General features: G+C 36.6%; 1 protein-coding gene across 1 annotated transcript in view; it reads left to right on the top strand.

Annotated features, from left to right (window-relative positions):
• Positions 1 to 16,918, top strand: part of Smp_199260 (vesicular amine transporter, putative) — a gene marked incomplete at both ends in the record, with an annotated part of 130,881 nt that overhangs the window by 52,032 nt on the left and 61,931 nt on the right. Inside the window, 6 exons of the mRNA XM_018791109.1 lie at positions 3,185 to 3,274; positions 5,326 to 5,427; positions 7,679 to 7,905; positions 11,220 to 11,283; positions 13,492 to 13,611; positions 16,277 to 16,322. Coding sequence (XP_018647360.1) covers positions 3,185 to 3,274; positions 5,326 to 5,427; positions 7,679 to 7,905; positions 11,220 to 11,283; positions 13,492 to 13,611; positions 16,277 to 16,322 — 649 coding nt within the window. The remainder of the gene's footprint in view (positions 1 to 3,184; positions 3,275 to 5,325; positions 5,428 to 7,678; positions 7,906 to 11,219; positions 11,284 to 13,491; positions 13,612 to 16,276; positions 16,323 to 16,918) is intronic.

Here is a 16,918-nt window from a genome sequence, read left to right as displayed (position 1 = left end):
AAACACTGGACGGCCGTTTCGTCCTATTATTTTCAACTATGAAAAATACTAAATCTCCACAAAACCCCTTCTGATAATAATGAAATACCCTACTATGTTGTTTACCTTGTGAAACCTACTTTATACTCTTGTATAGTTTACTAGTAAACATTTCATCATCTGTTAAAACTGTGTGACGTTATTTTACACTGATATAGAATAGATTGAATAAGATTAGTAATGATACATAGGACACGTGTTTCGTCTTATTTATGATTCGTCAGTTGGATGTAGCTACATTCTCTAGTTAATATTCTCTTGATAACTTGAATCCTGAATCGTTCCCTTTAAACAACATCACGTTATTTACTTAACTAATAAGTTCAGATAACTACTCACATGAGGTTATTCATAAACATGTGAATTCATATTAGTACATTCATAATTCAAACGTACTTTAGTAGTATCATCAGATGTTAGACAATGTTGTTTCTGTAATAAATATATATATATATATACAAGGCAACCATTAAGAATTAGAAAAGTATAAATCAAAATGTGGCTTAATAGTTTGTAATTGGTTTGGTACCATTCAATGTTTAATCCATTGTAAATGTCTTAGTCCTATATGACATTATTTACAACCTGGACAATTCATTGATATTCTCTGACTGTGAAGCTGTGTCACTCAATGTCGATTCCACCAGAAAGCATCAGTTCCTTCAAGATTACAGATACCGCTTACTAACAAGTGTCAAATATCGCATAGCCTAGTTTCAGGGTTACCAATTGAATGCTTTCAATCACTACAATGACTTAATAAATATATGTATTTAAGCAACCGAAGAAAAAAGCTCAGATTTGCGACAATATATTTGAACTAGAGGATAACCGATTGTATCTAAGCACAAAATTACAAAATCCTTTAGTAAGATCTAAGACTTACTTACGCCTGTTACTCCCAATGGAGCATACGCAGCCAACCAGTATCCTCCAACACACTCTGTCCTCGGTCTTCCTTTCTAGATCTATCTAATTTTTGTTCATTCTTCTCATGTTTGTCTCCATTTCTCAACGTAATGTGTTCTTTGGTCATCCTCTTTTCCTCTGACCTTCGAGAATCCATATCAGGGCTTGCCTTGTGAAGCAATTGGTTGATTTCCTCAATGTGTATTCTATCCACTTCTAAACGCTTCTTTCTGATTTCTTCCTCCTCTGGAATCTGTTTTGTTCTCTCCCACAGTAGATTGTTGCTGATAGTGTCTGGTCAACATGATCTAGTCTACATGAACAATTCATATATTTGAAATGAAATAAAATACAACATAGATTTCCCAGCTAATTTCCAACCTCAATATCTAAGTGAAGAAAAATTTTGAGTATATCTATGCTATTGAAAATGATTGTATACCATACTACCCTACATCTCTAACCGTTAGTGATAATGATAATAATAGTGTAGACCCTAATCAAGTTGTTGGAACCTAACTAGACGACTAAGTTCAATAGTAAGTGTTTTCATGAAAACTGATGTCACGTTATGATATGAAAGTTCTTAGAATTCATCTAACGTACGCTTACAACAGCAAACCTTGCTTATTTAGGTAGGCCGTGCTTACATATACGTAATACATCTCGAAAGTTTTATTTATTAGACAGCATTAAGAGTGTGGTGTGGTCTACTTATATTCACATAAGTAGTATATGGTGATGGTCAGGCATAAAATGTATTTCAGTAGAAGATCGATAAGGAAAGAATAGGAATGAAGCGCAATCGGTACGAAAATGCATGAACAATGAAATCAGAGAAGACGAACTGATATTTACAGAAGGAACAGTTAAGATTCAGACAATTGATTGTTATTTTGCAAATAAACCGTTTACTGTATGGTTATCAAAATTTAGGGAGATAGTCTCTAATTTGTGCTTAAATACATTCGATCGTTCCTACTCGTGTTCTTGTTCATTACAATTGGAGTAAACTACTAGATGAGTATAATTCTCTACATCTTGTTGTGCTGATGATTCATTCACAGCTACATTTGGCTAACTCTTGTACAAATGTTATTTTCCATTTTATTGGTACGATGTGGTCAGTCTGTTTGATACATAAACTCAGTATGTTTGAAATGCAATGATTCATACCGCAGAGGCTGTTCTGGACGTAACTGTTTGGGCTAGGTAGTAAGCAGAACCGATAAGTACTGTAGACTGCTGGTACGGTTTTCGTGTATCACTATTCCAATCGATAATTCGCTTCTCTTTGATTGGCGGTCTTATCACATCATACGTTAACAAGGCTATCCACTCGGCCACTAGTTATAACAAATAGATGATTCAGTTGTTGTTTTTTTCTGTTCTCATTATTTAGGAATGGGAATGTTGGCCACTTATTATAATGATGATACAGAACGAGGTCGTGCATTTGCTATTGCTTTAAGTGGACTTGCAATAGGATTATTAAGTAAGTAAATCTATATTTAAATTAATGTTAATGAAACCAATGTATTATATTAAGTAGTATAATGAACACAAAGAGTAGTGTAATATGGATTACTGTATTTCAATGATAATAACTACACTGTTGGATAGAAACTTAAATAATCAACTTACATTTACCAACATACACAGCAGATAACCCCTAGATACAAGAAATTATACAACAAGCCAGGTAGAGATAGACTCAGATAGAGAGATAGATAGATAGATAGATATGTGGATAGATGTTAGGGGCGGCCAAACCGAAACGTGGCATCAGAGCTTGAAGTAAATATCTGCTAATCTGAGCCATGTTGATAGATGCAGACTACCTGGTTGGGGTCCGCGTGACTATCATAATCAATGGTTGGAGACTCTGTGTGACATGGCTCAGAATCGATCACAATAGGGTAGGTGTATACATTCTTTATCTTCCCATAAACCTTGAGATTAAAATTGTTTCATATCTGTCTTTCTTCCTTTACCACATCCTTATATTCAAACTCTCTCTTATATATTACCACCATTTAGTTAACTACTTCTATGAATCCGGTGTTGATCTTGTAGTGCTAACGAGGTACGGCAACTTGGACCGATGTATATATGTGCCTGGTCCTACGTTGTAGCTGACTGACTGAACCGCTAAACTGTTACTATGTTTCCTAATATATATTTTCTATAATTCACTCATTATTTCAATATTATACATTGTTTTTTCTTTTTTAAGTTGGTGCCCCTTATGGTGGAATAACATATCAGTTCATAAGTAGACAAGCACCGTTTCTTATTTTGGCTAGTTTAACTGTAATCGATGGACGTAAGTTAAAGTTATGGACTCTCTCTTAATTGAATAAAAAATGACATAGAAACTAAAAAGTACAATTTATAATGTTTAATATATTAAAATAATGATTTGAAAAATTCATATATATGATCATAGTGCCCTGGTACTGCTGTGAATGGGGAGAGTCCGCCCTCCCTCTCCAAATGCTCTCACATGGACAAGCGTATATAGCCTCCACCAGGGAAACCCTACTCACTGCCTTCTCGTGGCATTACTGCTGTTTACGAAATTGAGAGAACGAAAAGCGAACGTCCAGCGCTTTAACCGGGTTGGTGGATGTGAAGGATCTACCTAGGGGAGTTAGAAAACCCTCATTCCAAACCAATGGTGCATATGGGCTCCAGTATCCTGATGGAACAAATAGCGTATGAATCAATCGTTGGTCACCGGCTATCATGGGAATGCATTTCCTTACGATGCTCTACTGCCTTGTGGATCAGACCTTTAGGTCAGAGGCTCCGTGTGTGGTCCCCTAAGAAAACCACCTGCTTCAGTTTGGCACCCGGGCAGTATCACATCCCTCACACAAATCAAATGAGATTTGTGTGGCGCATATATGTCTGGTGCTTCCTTGTACCAATATTTATGTGTATAAATAAATAAAGTATGATGTGTACTACTAATGTCGACAAATGTAAGTAGTATATATATCACCAACCGAAATTGGAATATCTGACATCAGAAAGTTGGGAATATTGAAGAGAAAAGAACGAATATAAAGAATGGTTGATATGGAAACTAAAGAACAATCAATCTTTACAAACGAAATATTCAATGTATGAATCTTAGGTTTTACTAAGGTATTCTATAAGGTTATAATAAAATATATTCGGTTGTTCCCATAGGTGTTCTCGTTCATTGCAGTAGAATAAAATCTATATGATCAATTAAATGGGAGGAGGATTTAACAAAAAGACAATTCAAGGGGCCACCATGGAAAACATGGAAGCACTGGACGGCCGTTTAGTCCTATTGTGAGACTCCTCCAGGTTTTTCATGGTGGTCTAGCTTCAATGGACTCATGATTTCAACTATATAAAATTACTACAATCACCACAAAACCCCCTCTTCTAATAATGATCATATGCTCACTAGTAACTGGCTCCATGAAGTATTTACTGGAGTTCTAGTGAGAAGCAGTATTCAGTGGAGTTCAATCAGGTCTATTGTGAGATATCAACTCACTGAAGATATTGCTGAATGGTTGCTCAATTTCGTAGATCGCTTAAAGTTAGTATTAACACTATCGGATGACGGCCGGCTCAGTGGTCTAGTGGTTAGGCTCTCGCGCACGAGACTGATAGGTCCTAGGTTCGAATCCTGTGAGGCGTGATCGTGGATGCCCACTGCCTCTGAGGAGTTTTACAATAGGACGAAACGGTCTTCCAGTGCTTGCAGGTTTTCCACGGTGTTCTAGCTTCAATGGACGCGTGATTTCTGGAATTGATATCGATTCCAGAATATTTCACTAGTTCAACCTTCATGAATTCTAAGTAACCACCGTCACTAACAAGAATCAGTCCAAATGTTCAAACATAAAAGCAGATTTCATTTTACATTTTAGATTGTAGAACTATCATGATGTAGTATAAAAACTGTTACATATTCTTAGTGTTCATTCAAGAACTGATACTACTTAGAAAAATATCGAAAACCAGGCAGCACTGAACAGTTGTTTCGTCTTGATACAAGACTCCAAAATAGTGTACATCCAATGCCCTACCGACGTTAAAGTCGTTAAAGTAGACCGAAAATGTTAGACTTGATTCACAATCAGAGGCATGGATCTGCACTGCTTCGAAGTCTCACTACTTACTTACTTACTTACTTACTCACTTACGCCTGTTATCCTTCGTGGAGGAACATACGCCACCGACCAGGATTCTTTGTCGAACTCTGTTCTGGCCAATCTTTTCCAGTTGTTGAATATGTAATAAATCCTTTACAAATAATTTTGTTCATATTTATATTTGTAAAATTATATTCGTTCCAATCATTGTTCTTTTTTTCCTTCCGAACCTTAGTCCTACAACTATTAGCCTTAAAACCACGTGTTCAACGTGAAAGTCAAGAAGGTTCAGGATTAATTGAATTATTAAAAGATCCATATATTTTAATAGCAGCTGGTTAGTTTATGTTTAATTAATTTAATATTTATTGGCATAATCCTTTTTAAGATAACATGTAACACATACTACTTATTAGTAGATTGGTTTTAAGACATTTGTTTTCTTTTGTGTGATCAAAGCTTTATCTCAAAACGGCCGAAAAAACAGATATTGACATCATAAGCAAAGATGGATAGTGGCTAGCAGTGGAATCCAGTTTGACGTGCGTTTCGTCCCATTTGGGACTCGTCAGATGGATGTACCTGCATCCCACAGTTGATATTCACTCTGGGACTCGAACCCAGTACCTTTCGCTTCAAACTCCATCACGTTATCCACTCAGCTACCGAGTCCTGATAGCCACATGCTTGTGCAATCGCAGTCCTAAACATCCATTGAGAAGATTCAAACAAACAATATCAAGTGAATTTAAACTTCACCACATTGCACAACCTAGTGGATATCAGGACTCATTAGCTAAGTGTATGACGCGATGGCGTTTGAAGCGAAGGGTACTGGAATCGATTCACAGAGTGAGCATCAACTCTGAGATGCAGGTACATCGAAATCACGAGTCCCAAATAGGACGAAATGGTGCGCGTCCTGGATTCCACTGCTAGCCACTATCTATCTTTGCTCATAATACTTGTGAATTAAGGCTATATCGAGGCAATATGCACAGTATGCACATATGCCAATAAGAGACTGACTAGATGCAGTTCTTGACATCCATTGGCAAGATTCAAACAAAACAAGTGAATTTAGATATTGACATCATTCTATAAAGTTATTATTTGTTTGTCTAAGTCATGATAATGTATCCAGATTGTTTAACTGAAGTTCAGAATTAGTCACAGAGAAGATGATCCATGTGTTATTTATTTTCCGCCTCGATCTTGAATTTTGACATTCTTTCCTAAAAATTGTTAACCTTTTCCTGGCCAAGAAAATATGTGGTTTTGGTGCCATCGTTATCCAAGGATCCATGATCACACCCGCTTAACTGAATTTACTTTTAGATGAGCCCATTATATGGTTGCAGAAATCATAGGATATCATAGAAGTCTATGAAAGCGGTCATCAAGGGGATCCTAGACGATAGGATCCAAATTACTAATCCACATCCTACTTACCCTGTTGCTTTGGAAAAGTGACGAGCTATAACCCATTACACCTGAGTACTTTGGATTATATCACCCTTATTAAAACGTTGTCACCAAGCCATTAGCAATTATACTCATGAAACACAGAATCCAGTTAATTGTAGAAACATAAATCCGTGTTCCCTCTGTATTAATATAAACCTAGATGAAAATCTACTATTTCCAGGACCAGTAGACAAAGTTTAACCATGATAATCAAAAAGTTAACATGCCCTTAATGCGACTGCACCTCATCTCTAAGCACTGGATAGGCGTATAATTTGTTTAAACCTACTTTATCGAAAAGATTCAAGCATACCTTGGTCTCACTTAAGTACCTCAGTGATTTTAAGTGCAACTGAGATGAATCCACATCATATCCTTAGACAGTTTTTAAACCACTGTTATTACCTTCTGATAGAATAAGAGAATTTGTTATACGACCATGGTCGTATTAGAAATTCAGTTTGATGTGTGTAATTGCTGTGAGTAGATAAAGTGATCGCTGACAAGATTAACAGGACTGAAACAGCAGTTGTTCCAAAGAAACCACATAGAAGTCATCATCAGAAACTATAGCTTCTGTTAGTGTAGCCGTACACTTTGATAATGATATACTTTACTAGCTCAAGAAAGTTATAGTTACTTCCGTTAAATGTATCAACAATTTTAAGGAAATTGATACTCCCAGTCAAATTACAATTCAACAATCGAAATCTTTGACGCTTACTCCATAAATAAAAGTCTCTGATTACGATCTACAATATATTTACATGTGGGCATTATTAAGGAATCGTTGATTGATCTTCAATAGTGACACTGAATATAAAGTAAGTAGGTTCTACTTCATTTTATATAGTTGACTCCTCAGCAGTGCTCATCCACGAGTCCTGGGTTCGAATCTCGTAAGGCGGGATCGTGGGTGCGCACTGCCACTGAGGAGTCCCACAATGGGACGAGACGGTCGTCCAGTGCTTCCAGGTTTTCCATGGTATTCTAGCTTCGATTGACTTATGATTTCAACTATATAGGTTGACTAAAATCTCCATAAAACCCCCCTTCGATTTTATTTTTTTCGGTTCACTTATTTCTTCTCTTCTTCTTTTCTTCATACTATACACATTAAGGTTCAATTACTTTTGGAAATTTGGGTATGTCTGTATTAGAACCAACTTTACCATTATGGATGAAAACTACAATGAATTCAACAGAATGGCAACAAGGTGTTGCATTTCTACCATCTAGTTTATCCTATTTAGTTGGTACAAATATATTTGGACCGATATCACATAGAATTGGTCGTGGTTATAGTGCAGGTTTAGGTTTATTAATTACGACTGGATGTTTAATAGGGGTAAGTTTGGTTTTTCATTGTGTGATGATGAATCTTAATGTCTATTGATTCAATGAGGTTCTTCTAATCAACATAAACGAGTCAAAACACGAATATGGCAAGTGAATAAACTTTCTGTTACGTACTATCCTTTACTATCATCTTTATATGAAATTTCAGTAAGTGAATCTATCATTTATGGTAGACATTTGAGTGACGCTAACGTTACTTACTTACTTACGACTGTGAAGCCTTGTGGAGGATCAGAGGTCACCTACCAGCATTCTCTATCCAACTCTGTCTTGGACAATCGTTTCCAGTTGTTTCCAGTTACTATTTATCCTTTTGATGTTTGCTTCCAATTCTTGGAGCAGTGTGGTTTTTGGTTTTCCTCTTTTCCGTTTTCCTTCAGGAAGAGAAGACGCAAAAGTGACGTTGAAAAAGTCTAGATACTTATAGGTATCTTTTTCTAATATGATATTATCGTCAGAAAGGAGGCTTTGTAAAGATTGTAGCAATTTAATAGTTGAATTCATTAGTCGAATAAAGGTGGACCATCATGGAAAACCTAGAAGCCGTGTATAGACTCTTCAGTAGTGCACATCCACGATCCCGCATATGAGTTTTACATAGAATTCTAAACCCGAATTGTCTATTAGATCACTTCAGTCATCATTTTCATACTAGTGGCTGGCTGCAAGATGTAATTCCTGGATTTCTAGTGAGAAGCTGTGACCAGTAGAGTCCAACCGCGTTCGTTGTGAGGCAGTTACACATTGAAGACAATAGTAGACAGTCACATAATGTTTTGGATTGGTTTTAAGTTAGAAATTAACACTGTTGGATGTCAGTTCAGTGGTCTAGTCGGTAAAAGTTCGCGTGCTCGACTGAAGGTCTTGGGTTCAGTTCCTGTGTGAGGGGTCGCGGATACGCACTTCTGGGGAATCCCATACTAGGACGAAAAAGCCTTCCAGTGGTTCCACGCTTTCCATGGTGGTCTAGTTTATATCGACCCATGAATTCAACTATTAAATTACTACAATCTACACAAACCCTATTTCGTATATAATAATAGTCAATGAATGAAAGAGTAACTTGCATTAAAATTCATATAGTATAATTCAAATATTTAATAACAACTTTTGTTCATTCTTTTCATGCCTGTCTCCATTTCTCGAAGTGATGTGTTCTTTGGTCTTCCTCTTCTCCTTTGGCCTTCTGGAGGATTCCATAAGAGGGCTTGTCTTGTGACGCAGTTGGATGATTTCCTCAATGTGTGTCCTATCCACTTTCAGTGCTTCTTCCTGATTCTTCCTCCACTGGAATCTGTTTTGTTGTCTCCCACAGTAGCTTGTTGCTGATAGTGTCTGGTTAACGGATACGACGTATTTTGCGTAGACAACTGTTAATAAACACTTGTATCTTCTGAATGATGGCCTTCGTAGTTCTGCAGGATTCTGCCCCATACAGTAGAACTGTCTCGACATTTGTATTGAAAATTCTGATCTTCGTGTTGATTGACAATTGTTTTGAGTTCCAAAAAATACATAATTTATTGTAAAGTAGTTCTGAAGCGTCTATCTCTGATCTCGATTTTTTTACACCCATCTAACAGTTCAATCCAATGGTTATTAATATATCTCTTATGTATTTGGGTTTGTTAAGAATAGTTTGAAGATACCATCAGTATTGTAGTTTGACAACACTTTACCAGTAACACCATCTATAATCGGATCGCGCCCATCCAGTAAATTCAAAAGTCAGAAGCGAGGAGGTTGGAAGATATATTTGATGGGTTACCAATATATTGAGAAGTGACTGATCTAATCTAGCTAATGATCGTCGGTGATGTTTCCGACGGTGTTCTGAAAAGTGATCTAGTACGGATGCATGACCGAGCGCCTTCAGCAAAATGAGTCCACTAAAACTAATGTGGTCAGCATCCAATGTCAAACACTTACAGAGCTATTGATTTTGGGGATTTATTTACAGTTACAGATCACTCCCCCCCCCAGTAAAGGAGTGATGACCCTATAGCTACAAGTTAAAAGATGACTGTTATGTCCTTAGCTTGTATGATTGCCAACTCAGATACGCTCATTTACACGATCAAACTAATGACGCATATACCAGTATGACCAGCCTAGAGTTCCAATCGATCCTGTTTCCGCTTAACTCTGTCTGCTAAGCCCAGAACATCGATTTCAGCCTACTCTACATGAATTGTATATTTCAGACATAATAAGTATATATACAAACTAAACGGACTATATCATACCGTAAAATAGAAAATAACATTTATACAAGATCAAGCAAAAAGTTGCTATGAACGAGGGAGACTGTTACTAATAGATTAAGAATAGTAAGTCGTATAAAAGCAATCATTAGGTCAAATAGAAACTCATAATAGGACATCCCCATTGCATAAGCAGGTGGCTATCAGGACTCAGTAACTGAGTGGATAACATGATGGCGTTTGAAGCGAAAGGTACTGAGTTCGAGTCCCAGAGTGTACATCAACTCTGAGATGCAGGTACATCCATCTGACGAGTTCCAAATGGGACGAAACGCACGTCAAACTGGATTCCACTGCTAGCCACTATCCATCAAATGCCTGTGAATTAAGACTATATTGAGGTAATACGTACAGTATGCACATATGTCAATTAGAGACTGATCAATTGCAGTCCTAAACGTCAATGGAAAGGTTCAAACAAACAATACCAAGTGAATTCATACATATAATATAGTTACTGAATAGTTATACAATAAGAATATCCATATAATATTACTCCACAAAATCGATCATAACAGTTACCGTTCATTTCTTCTAGTTCGAATGTAACTAATGCCCTATTTTGGTCTTTTATTTATATTTCAACCTTATTAAGTATGGGGACTACAGCACAGCTGAAATGCATAAAAATAACAGTAACTATTTTGATGGGGCTTTGTTCTTTAATCTGGATGATTTGGTCGTGGAGCTTTCATCGTCCTTCCGAACAACTTCATCAGCATATCGAGATGAACAGGACAATTTGTGAACCACATGTGGAGAAATTCAAATACTTCACTCCTACCTGAAGTCTGTGCTAATGATGTCGTTCAGAAGAACGATGAAAGCTTCATGACCGAACCATTTAGCTCAGAGAACAAACCCACATCAAAATCATCCACCTGACCTACAAATCTTCTCCAACATCCTAACAGTAACTTCAGTTTTAAATAACATTGAATAACACTTAAGAGAATGAGTTTTTCTTTTTCGCTGATATTTTTATTCTTAGGAAAGTCACACATTTCATTGTTTTTTTCTGCCCCCTCCCCCCCCCCAGTTACCATTTTCAAAACGAATGGAACATTTAATAGCACCTATGTTTGGTTTAGGATTTGCTGTTGGTAAGTAAGTAGTATTATGAGTAGTATTCATGGTGTATTGATCATTTTAAATAAACATTTAAAAAAGATAACATCATGTTAATGTAACTTTTTTTCCTCAGTCAATCAAACTATGTGTTCACATATAATACCAAATGAACGGGGATTTGAATCACAAATAAACTATGGATCTTCTTAATGCTGGAGACATATTACTATTATTAGTCGTGGGCTTCAAAGAGTAAACAAAACGGTTATATTTTATATAGTTGAGATCACGAGTCAATTAAAGCTGGACCACCATCAAAAACTTGGAAGCACTGGAAGGTCGTTTCGTCCTATTGTGAGACTCCTCAGTGGTAGGGCGCATCCACTATCCCGCCTCGTGAGATTTGAACCCTCACTTTCTCCTGGTGATCGACTGGATTATGAAGACGACGACATCTGGAGGGAAGCACGGGATACAATGGACAACTAGGATGCAACTGAACAATTTAAACTTCGCAGATGATCTGGCTCTTCTATCATATACACAACAAATGCAGGAGAAGACGACTAGTGTAACAGCAGCCTCAGCAGCAGTTGGACTCAATACAAACAAAGGGAAAAGCAAGATTCTCCAATACAACAAAACATGAATCAATCGAATCACACTTGACAGAGAAAGTTTGGAGGATGTAGAAACCTTCACATATCTGGGCAGCATCATTGATGAACACGGTGAATGTGATGCAGATGTGAGCGCGAGGATCGGCTAAGCAAGAGCATCATATTTACAAGTGAAGAACATCTGGAACTCAAAACAACTATCTGTCAACCAACATCAAAGTTAGAAATTTCAATATAAATGTCAAGACAGCTCTACTTTATGGGGCGGAATCCTGCAGAACTACGAAGACCATCATCCATAAGATACAAGTGTTTATTAACAGTTGTCTACGCAAAATACGTCGTATCCGTTAACCAGACACTATCAGCAACATTCTGCTATGGAAGAGGACAAACCAGATTTCAGTGGAGGAAAAAGTCAGAAAGAAGCGCTGGGAGTGGATAGGACACACATTGAGGAAAGCTCCCAACTGCGTCACAAGACAAGAATCCTGAAGGCCAAAGAATACATTATTCGGATAAATGTAAACAGATATGAGAAGAATGAACAAAAATTAGATAGAACTAGTAAGGAAGGCCCATAACAGAGTGAGTAGGTTGGAGAATGCTGGTCGGCGGCCTATGCTCCATTGGGAGTAACAGGCGTAAGTAAGTAAGTAAGGACTGTGTGATTGGGTATTGAACAATAAGTTGGTCTTACCTACTTGAGTTCTCGTTTACTACACAATGATATAATATTCACCGAGTATTCACGTTGCGTAATAATTGCATAATGTCTCAGTGTTTATAGATTAATATTATTGTAAATTATACATAGGTATATTAGTGTAGAGCTATGATGAATAACTGATTGGAAAAAAATTTTCCTTGTCCTATTCGTTTATTTGTATCTTGTTTTGTTTGCTTAAGGTACGTTAAATGATGGTAAGCTGAAAATTAGGATATAATGATGATAATACTGTGATATGCGCTACTTATGTCAGCATATATATAAGTAGCATGTAACATCAAACGAAAGTAGAATGCTAGAGAGCAGAAGGTTAAGAAGATCGAATAAAAGGTAAATGGGAACAGTGAGTCATTGGTATGGAAATGAAGGAACAATAAAGTCTCAGACATGGTAAGCATAAATGAATAGTGGCTAGCAGTAGATTCTAGTTTGACGCGCGTTTCGTCCTATTTCGGACTCGTCAGTTGGATGTACCTGCATCTCAGAGTTGATGTTCACACTGGGACTCGAACCCAGTGAATCAAGGCTATATCGAGGCAATACGCACAGTATGCATATATGCCAATTAGAGAATGACCAGTTGCAGTCCTAACAAATCGATGGGAAGATTCAAACAAACAATACTCAATGAATTTAAAGTCACAGACAGTTGATGAACATTGTGCAAATGAAGTATTGAACGCATGATATTCACATTTTAGCAAATAACTCCATCATTCTGCGTTCAAATACATTTGATTGACCCTACCTGTATTCTTGCTTGTTATACCACATACCTAACAAATATGTACGTAGAATAGAAATCTTGAATAATTTCATCTTGGATATGTATCTCTCTTTTACACCAACGCATTGTTCTCTTTTTCTCTTATGTTTTTTGATTGATTTAGGCATGGTTGATTCATCAATGATGCCAATCATGGGTTATTTAGTAGATTTAAGACATGTTGCAGTCTATGGAAGTGTTTATGCTATAGCAGATGTGGCATTCTGTTTTTCATTTGTAATTGGTAGGTTAATTGATTGTTTTCTTTCTGCTCTTATAAGTAATTGTCATTTTATTGAAGTTGTCTATTTTGGATCTGGATGGTTTATTCTTGAAGGTATCATTTTCTTATTGGAAGACATCAGTCTTAGATGAATGACAAACTTCAAATACCCTTTGTATGTGGAATTGTCGAAGAGATAAGATCAGCTTCGGTTAGGAAAATTGAAAAGTATCAGGTACTAGTCTCTGAAATTAATAGAAATAATTAAATGCTAAATAGCATGAATATTCGAAATGTATATAAAGTAGAGATGGATTACTTCATTTGTCCCATATCAGTAACTCATAGGTCCTGAGTTCGAATCTCCCGAGGTGGGATCGTGAATGCGCACTGCAACTAAGGAGTCCCATAATAGGACGAAACGACCGTCCAGTGCTCTCAGGTTTTCCATCGTAGTCTAGCTTCAATTGATTCATGATCTCAACTATCAAAATTACTATATCAGTAAGTTAATATGTGGAGCATATGAAATATACATTCCAAAATTCACTGTTCGTTTTTTTGTATATTTTTCCGTACTACTTATTGCAAACTCAGTAGTTCGAATAATTAAAATCATTTTTTTGTTTATATTCACATGGTTTTGTTTGCTTGAATCTCTCCACTGATATTTAGGACTGTAATTGATCAGTCCCTTATTTGTAATATGTGCATCCTGCATGGATTTCCTCGATATTTCCTTAAATCATAATGTGTTATAAGCAAAGATGGATGGTGACTAGCATTGGAATCCAGAACGCGTGTTTCATCCTATCTGGACTCGTCAGATGGATGTACCTCCATCACTCAGTTGATGTTCACTCTGGGACTCAAACACATTACCGTTCGCTTCAAACGCTATCATGTTATCTACTTAGCTAATGAGTCCTGATAGCCACTAGCTTGTGCAATAGAGTGAAGTTTTAATTCATTTAGTTAAGTAGACAGACCCACTCAGATATTTAACAAAGAAACGAGTAGAATAAAGAAATATTTCTTTTCAATCGGTTTTTCATCATAACCCTACAACAATAACGAAACAGTATTGATCGAATAGTGAATTTAAATAATCACTTGTGTGATTAAAACATGATCTAACTGAAATCATGGACCGATTAATGTTAGACTACCTAGGAGTACTGAATGGCCTTTTCGTTTTATAAGCAAAGATGGATAGTGACTAGCAGTGGAATCCAGTTTGACGCGCGTTTCGTCCCATCTCGGACTCGTCAGCTGGATGTACCTGTATCACAGAGTTGATGTTTACTCTGGGACTCGAACCCAATACCTTTTGCTTCAAACACCATCGTACAGTATGCACATATACCAAGTACAGACTGACCATTTGCAGTCCTAAACATCAATGAGAAGATTCAAACAAACAATACTTTTCATTTTTGTATGGTACATCTTAGCAATGCTCATTCACAACACCTTCAACCAGGAATCCGATCCAGTACCTTCGGTCTCGCACTTAAACTCTTAACCTCTAGACCATTGAGTCAGGAACCAATGGTGTTAATATGTAACCTTAAACAATCCACAATATATTAGCTTTTAGCATGATTAAAAAATTATTAAAAAGAGATTTTCTCTCATTCTGTTGAGTATTTTTCACTTTCTATTGTTTAATATGTGATATTTTTCTTAACAACATTCAACTCTGTTACGTCCTTGATCCGTCTACCCACTTTCATGCCGAGGATAATTTGTCTAACGTAGATTAAGACCTTGACGCGATAGACTGACTGGTTTACTCTTGAGGCTAGTATGCGTGAGTTCGAAGTGGGGGTAGAGAGATGAGAACTATTCTATCATCTGATTAGCTGACAGGCACTCACGAGAGAGAAGATAAGATAACTGGAACACTACTTGACTTATCCTGATTCTGATCTGGTACCCGATTTTCAGATAGATGTACAAAGATACGTGAATAAATAGATGACCAACCTGACCACAAAAGACAATTATGTCCAAAACTGGTGGATTAGAGTAGAAAATAGTAGAGTACAAAAGATTACGTTTAAAGTACAATGGCTTTGGTACAGAAAAGGCTATGGTAATAAATCATACATCAAACGAAAGCTTATGATCTGTGGCATAGACTAGGAACAGAAGTTTTCGAAACATATCATTTACTTATTAACACCTGTCACCCCTCGCGGAGGAGCCTAGACGTGAAGTTTAAATTCACTTAGTATTGTTTGTTTGAATCTTACCACTGATGTTTAGGACTGCAATTGATCAGTCTTTTATTGGTATATGTGCATACTGTGCGTATTGTCTCGATATAGCCTAAATTCACAAGCCGTTCCATCCTAATATGAGACTCTTCAGAAATGCGCACCCACACTCACCGGATTTGCACCCAGGAACTTCAGTCTCACGTGTGAACACTTAACCTCTAGATTACTGAGATGGCATCCAACGTTGCCGTGTCGTGGATGGTTACTGTTGAGGAGTCCCATACTAGAACGAAATGGCCATCCTGTGCTTCTAGATTTTCTATGATGGTTTAGCTTTCATCGATTCATGAATTCAACTATTAAATTACTATAATCTCCAAACCACACCCTTCCATATGTATATTTTTTGTTAGAAAATTCCTATTTCTATTGTTATATATTTTCTTTATATCTTTCAATAGGACCAATTGTTGGTTCTGTACTAGTGAAATACCTGGGTTTCCATTGGTAAGTCATTTCATTTAATTTGTATTTATTTTTCAAGATTATCATTTGAAACTTTAGTTTCATCAGATTCCAACATGTTACTTACTTACTTACTTACTTACTTACTTACATAAATACTTTCTACCTTCCTTCCTTTCCTTACATGCATACATACATACATACTTACTTACCTACTTACTCACTTACTTACGTACTACTTTACATACTTACTTACTTACTTACCTACTTACTTACTTACTTACCTACTTACTTACTTACTTACTTACTTACCTACTTACTTACTTACTTACTTACTTACTTACTTACTTACTGGTTAGCGACATTTTAGCGAGTTAGTTTTCCACGGTATGGGGTCGCTAACCCAATGCCTATCCTTCTTCCTTTATCTGGGCTTGGGACTAGCAGTAAAGATGCTGAAATAGAAGAATTATTATTAAGATAAATTCATTTAGTGTTGTTTGTTTGAATCTTCCCATCGATGTGTTAGGACTGCAACTGGTCAATCTACACATCTTACCAGTCATTATTATTATTATTATTATTATTATTACTATTATCACACTTGCTAACCTTTTAGAGAAATTTATTTAGCATCC

This window comes from Schistosoma mansoni (genome assembly GCF_000237925.1).
Source record: "Schistosoma mansoni, WGS project CABG00000000 data, supercontig 0242, strain Puerto Rico, whole genome shotgun sequence".
Classification (NCBI taxonomy): domain Eukaryota; kingdom Metazoa; phylum Platyhelminthes; class Trematoda; order Strigeidida; family Schistosomatidae; genus Schistosoma; species Schistosoma mansoni.
The sequence above is the reverse complement of the archived record's forward strand: the minus strand, read 5'-3'. Positions and strand labels throughout refer to the sequence as shown.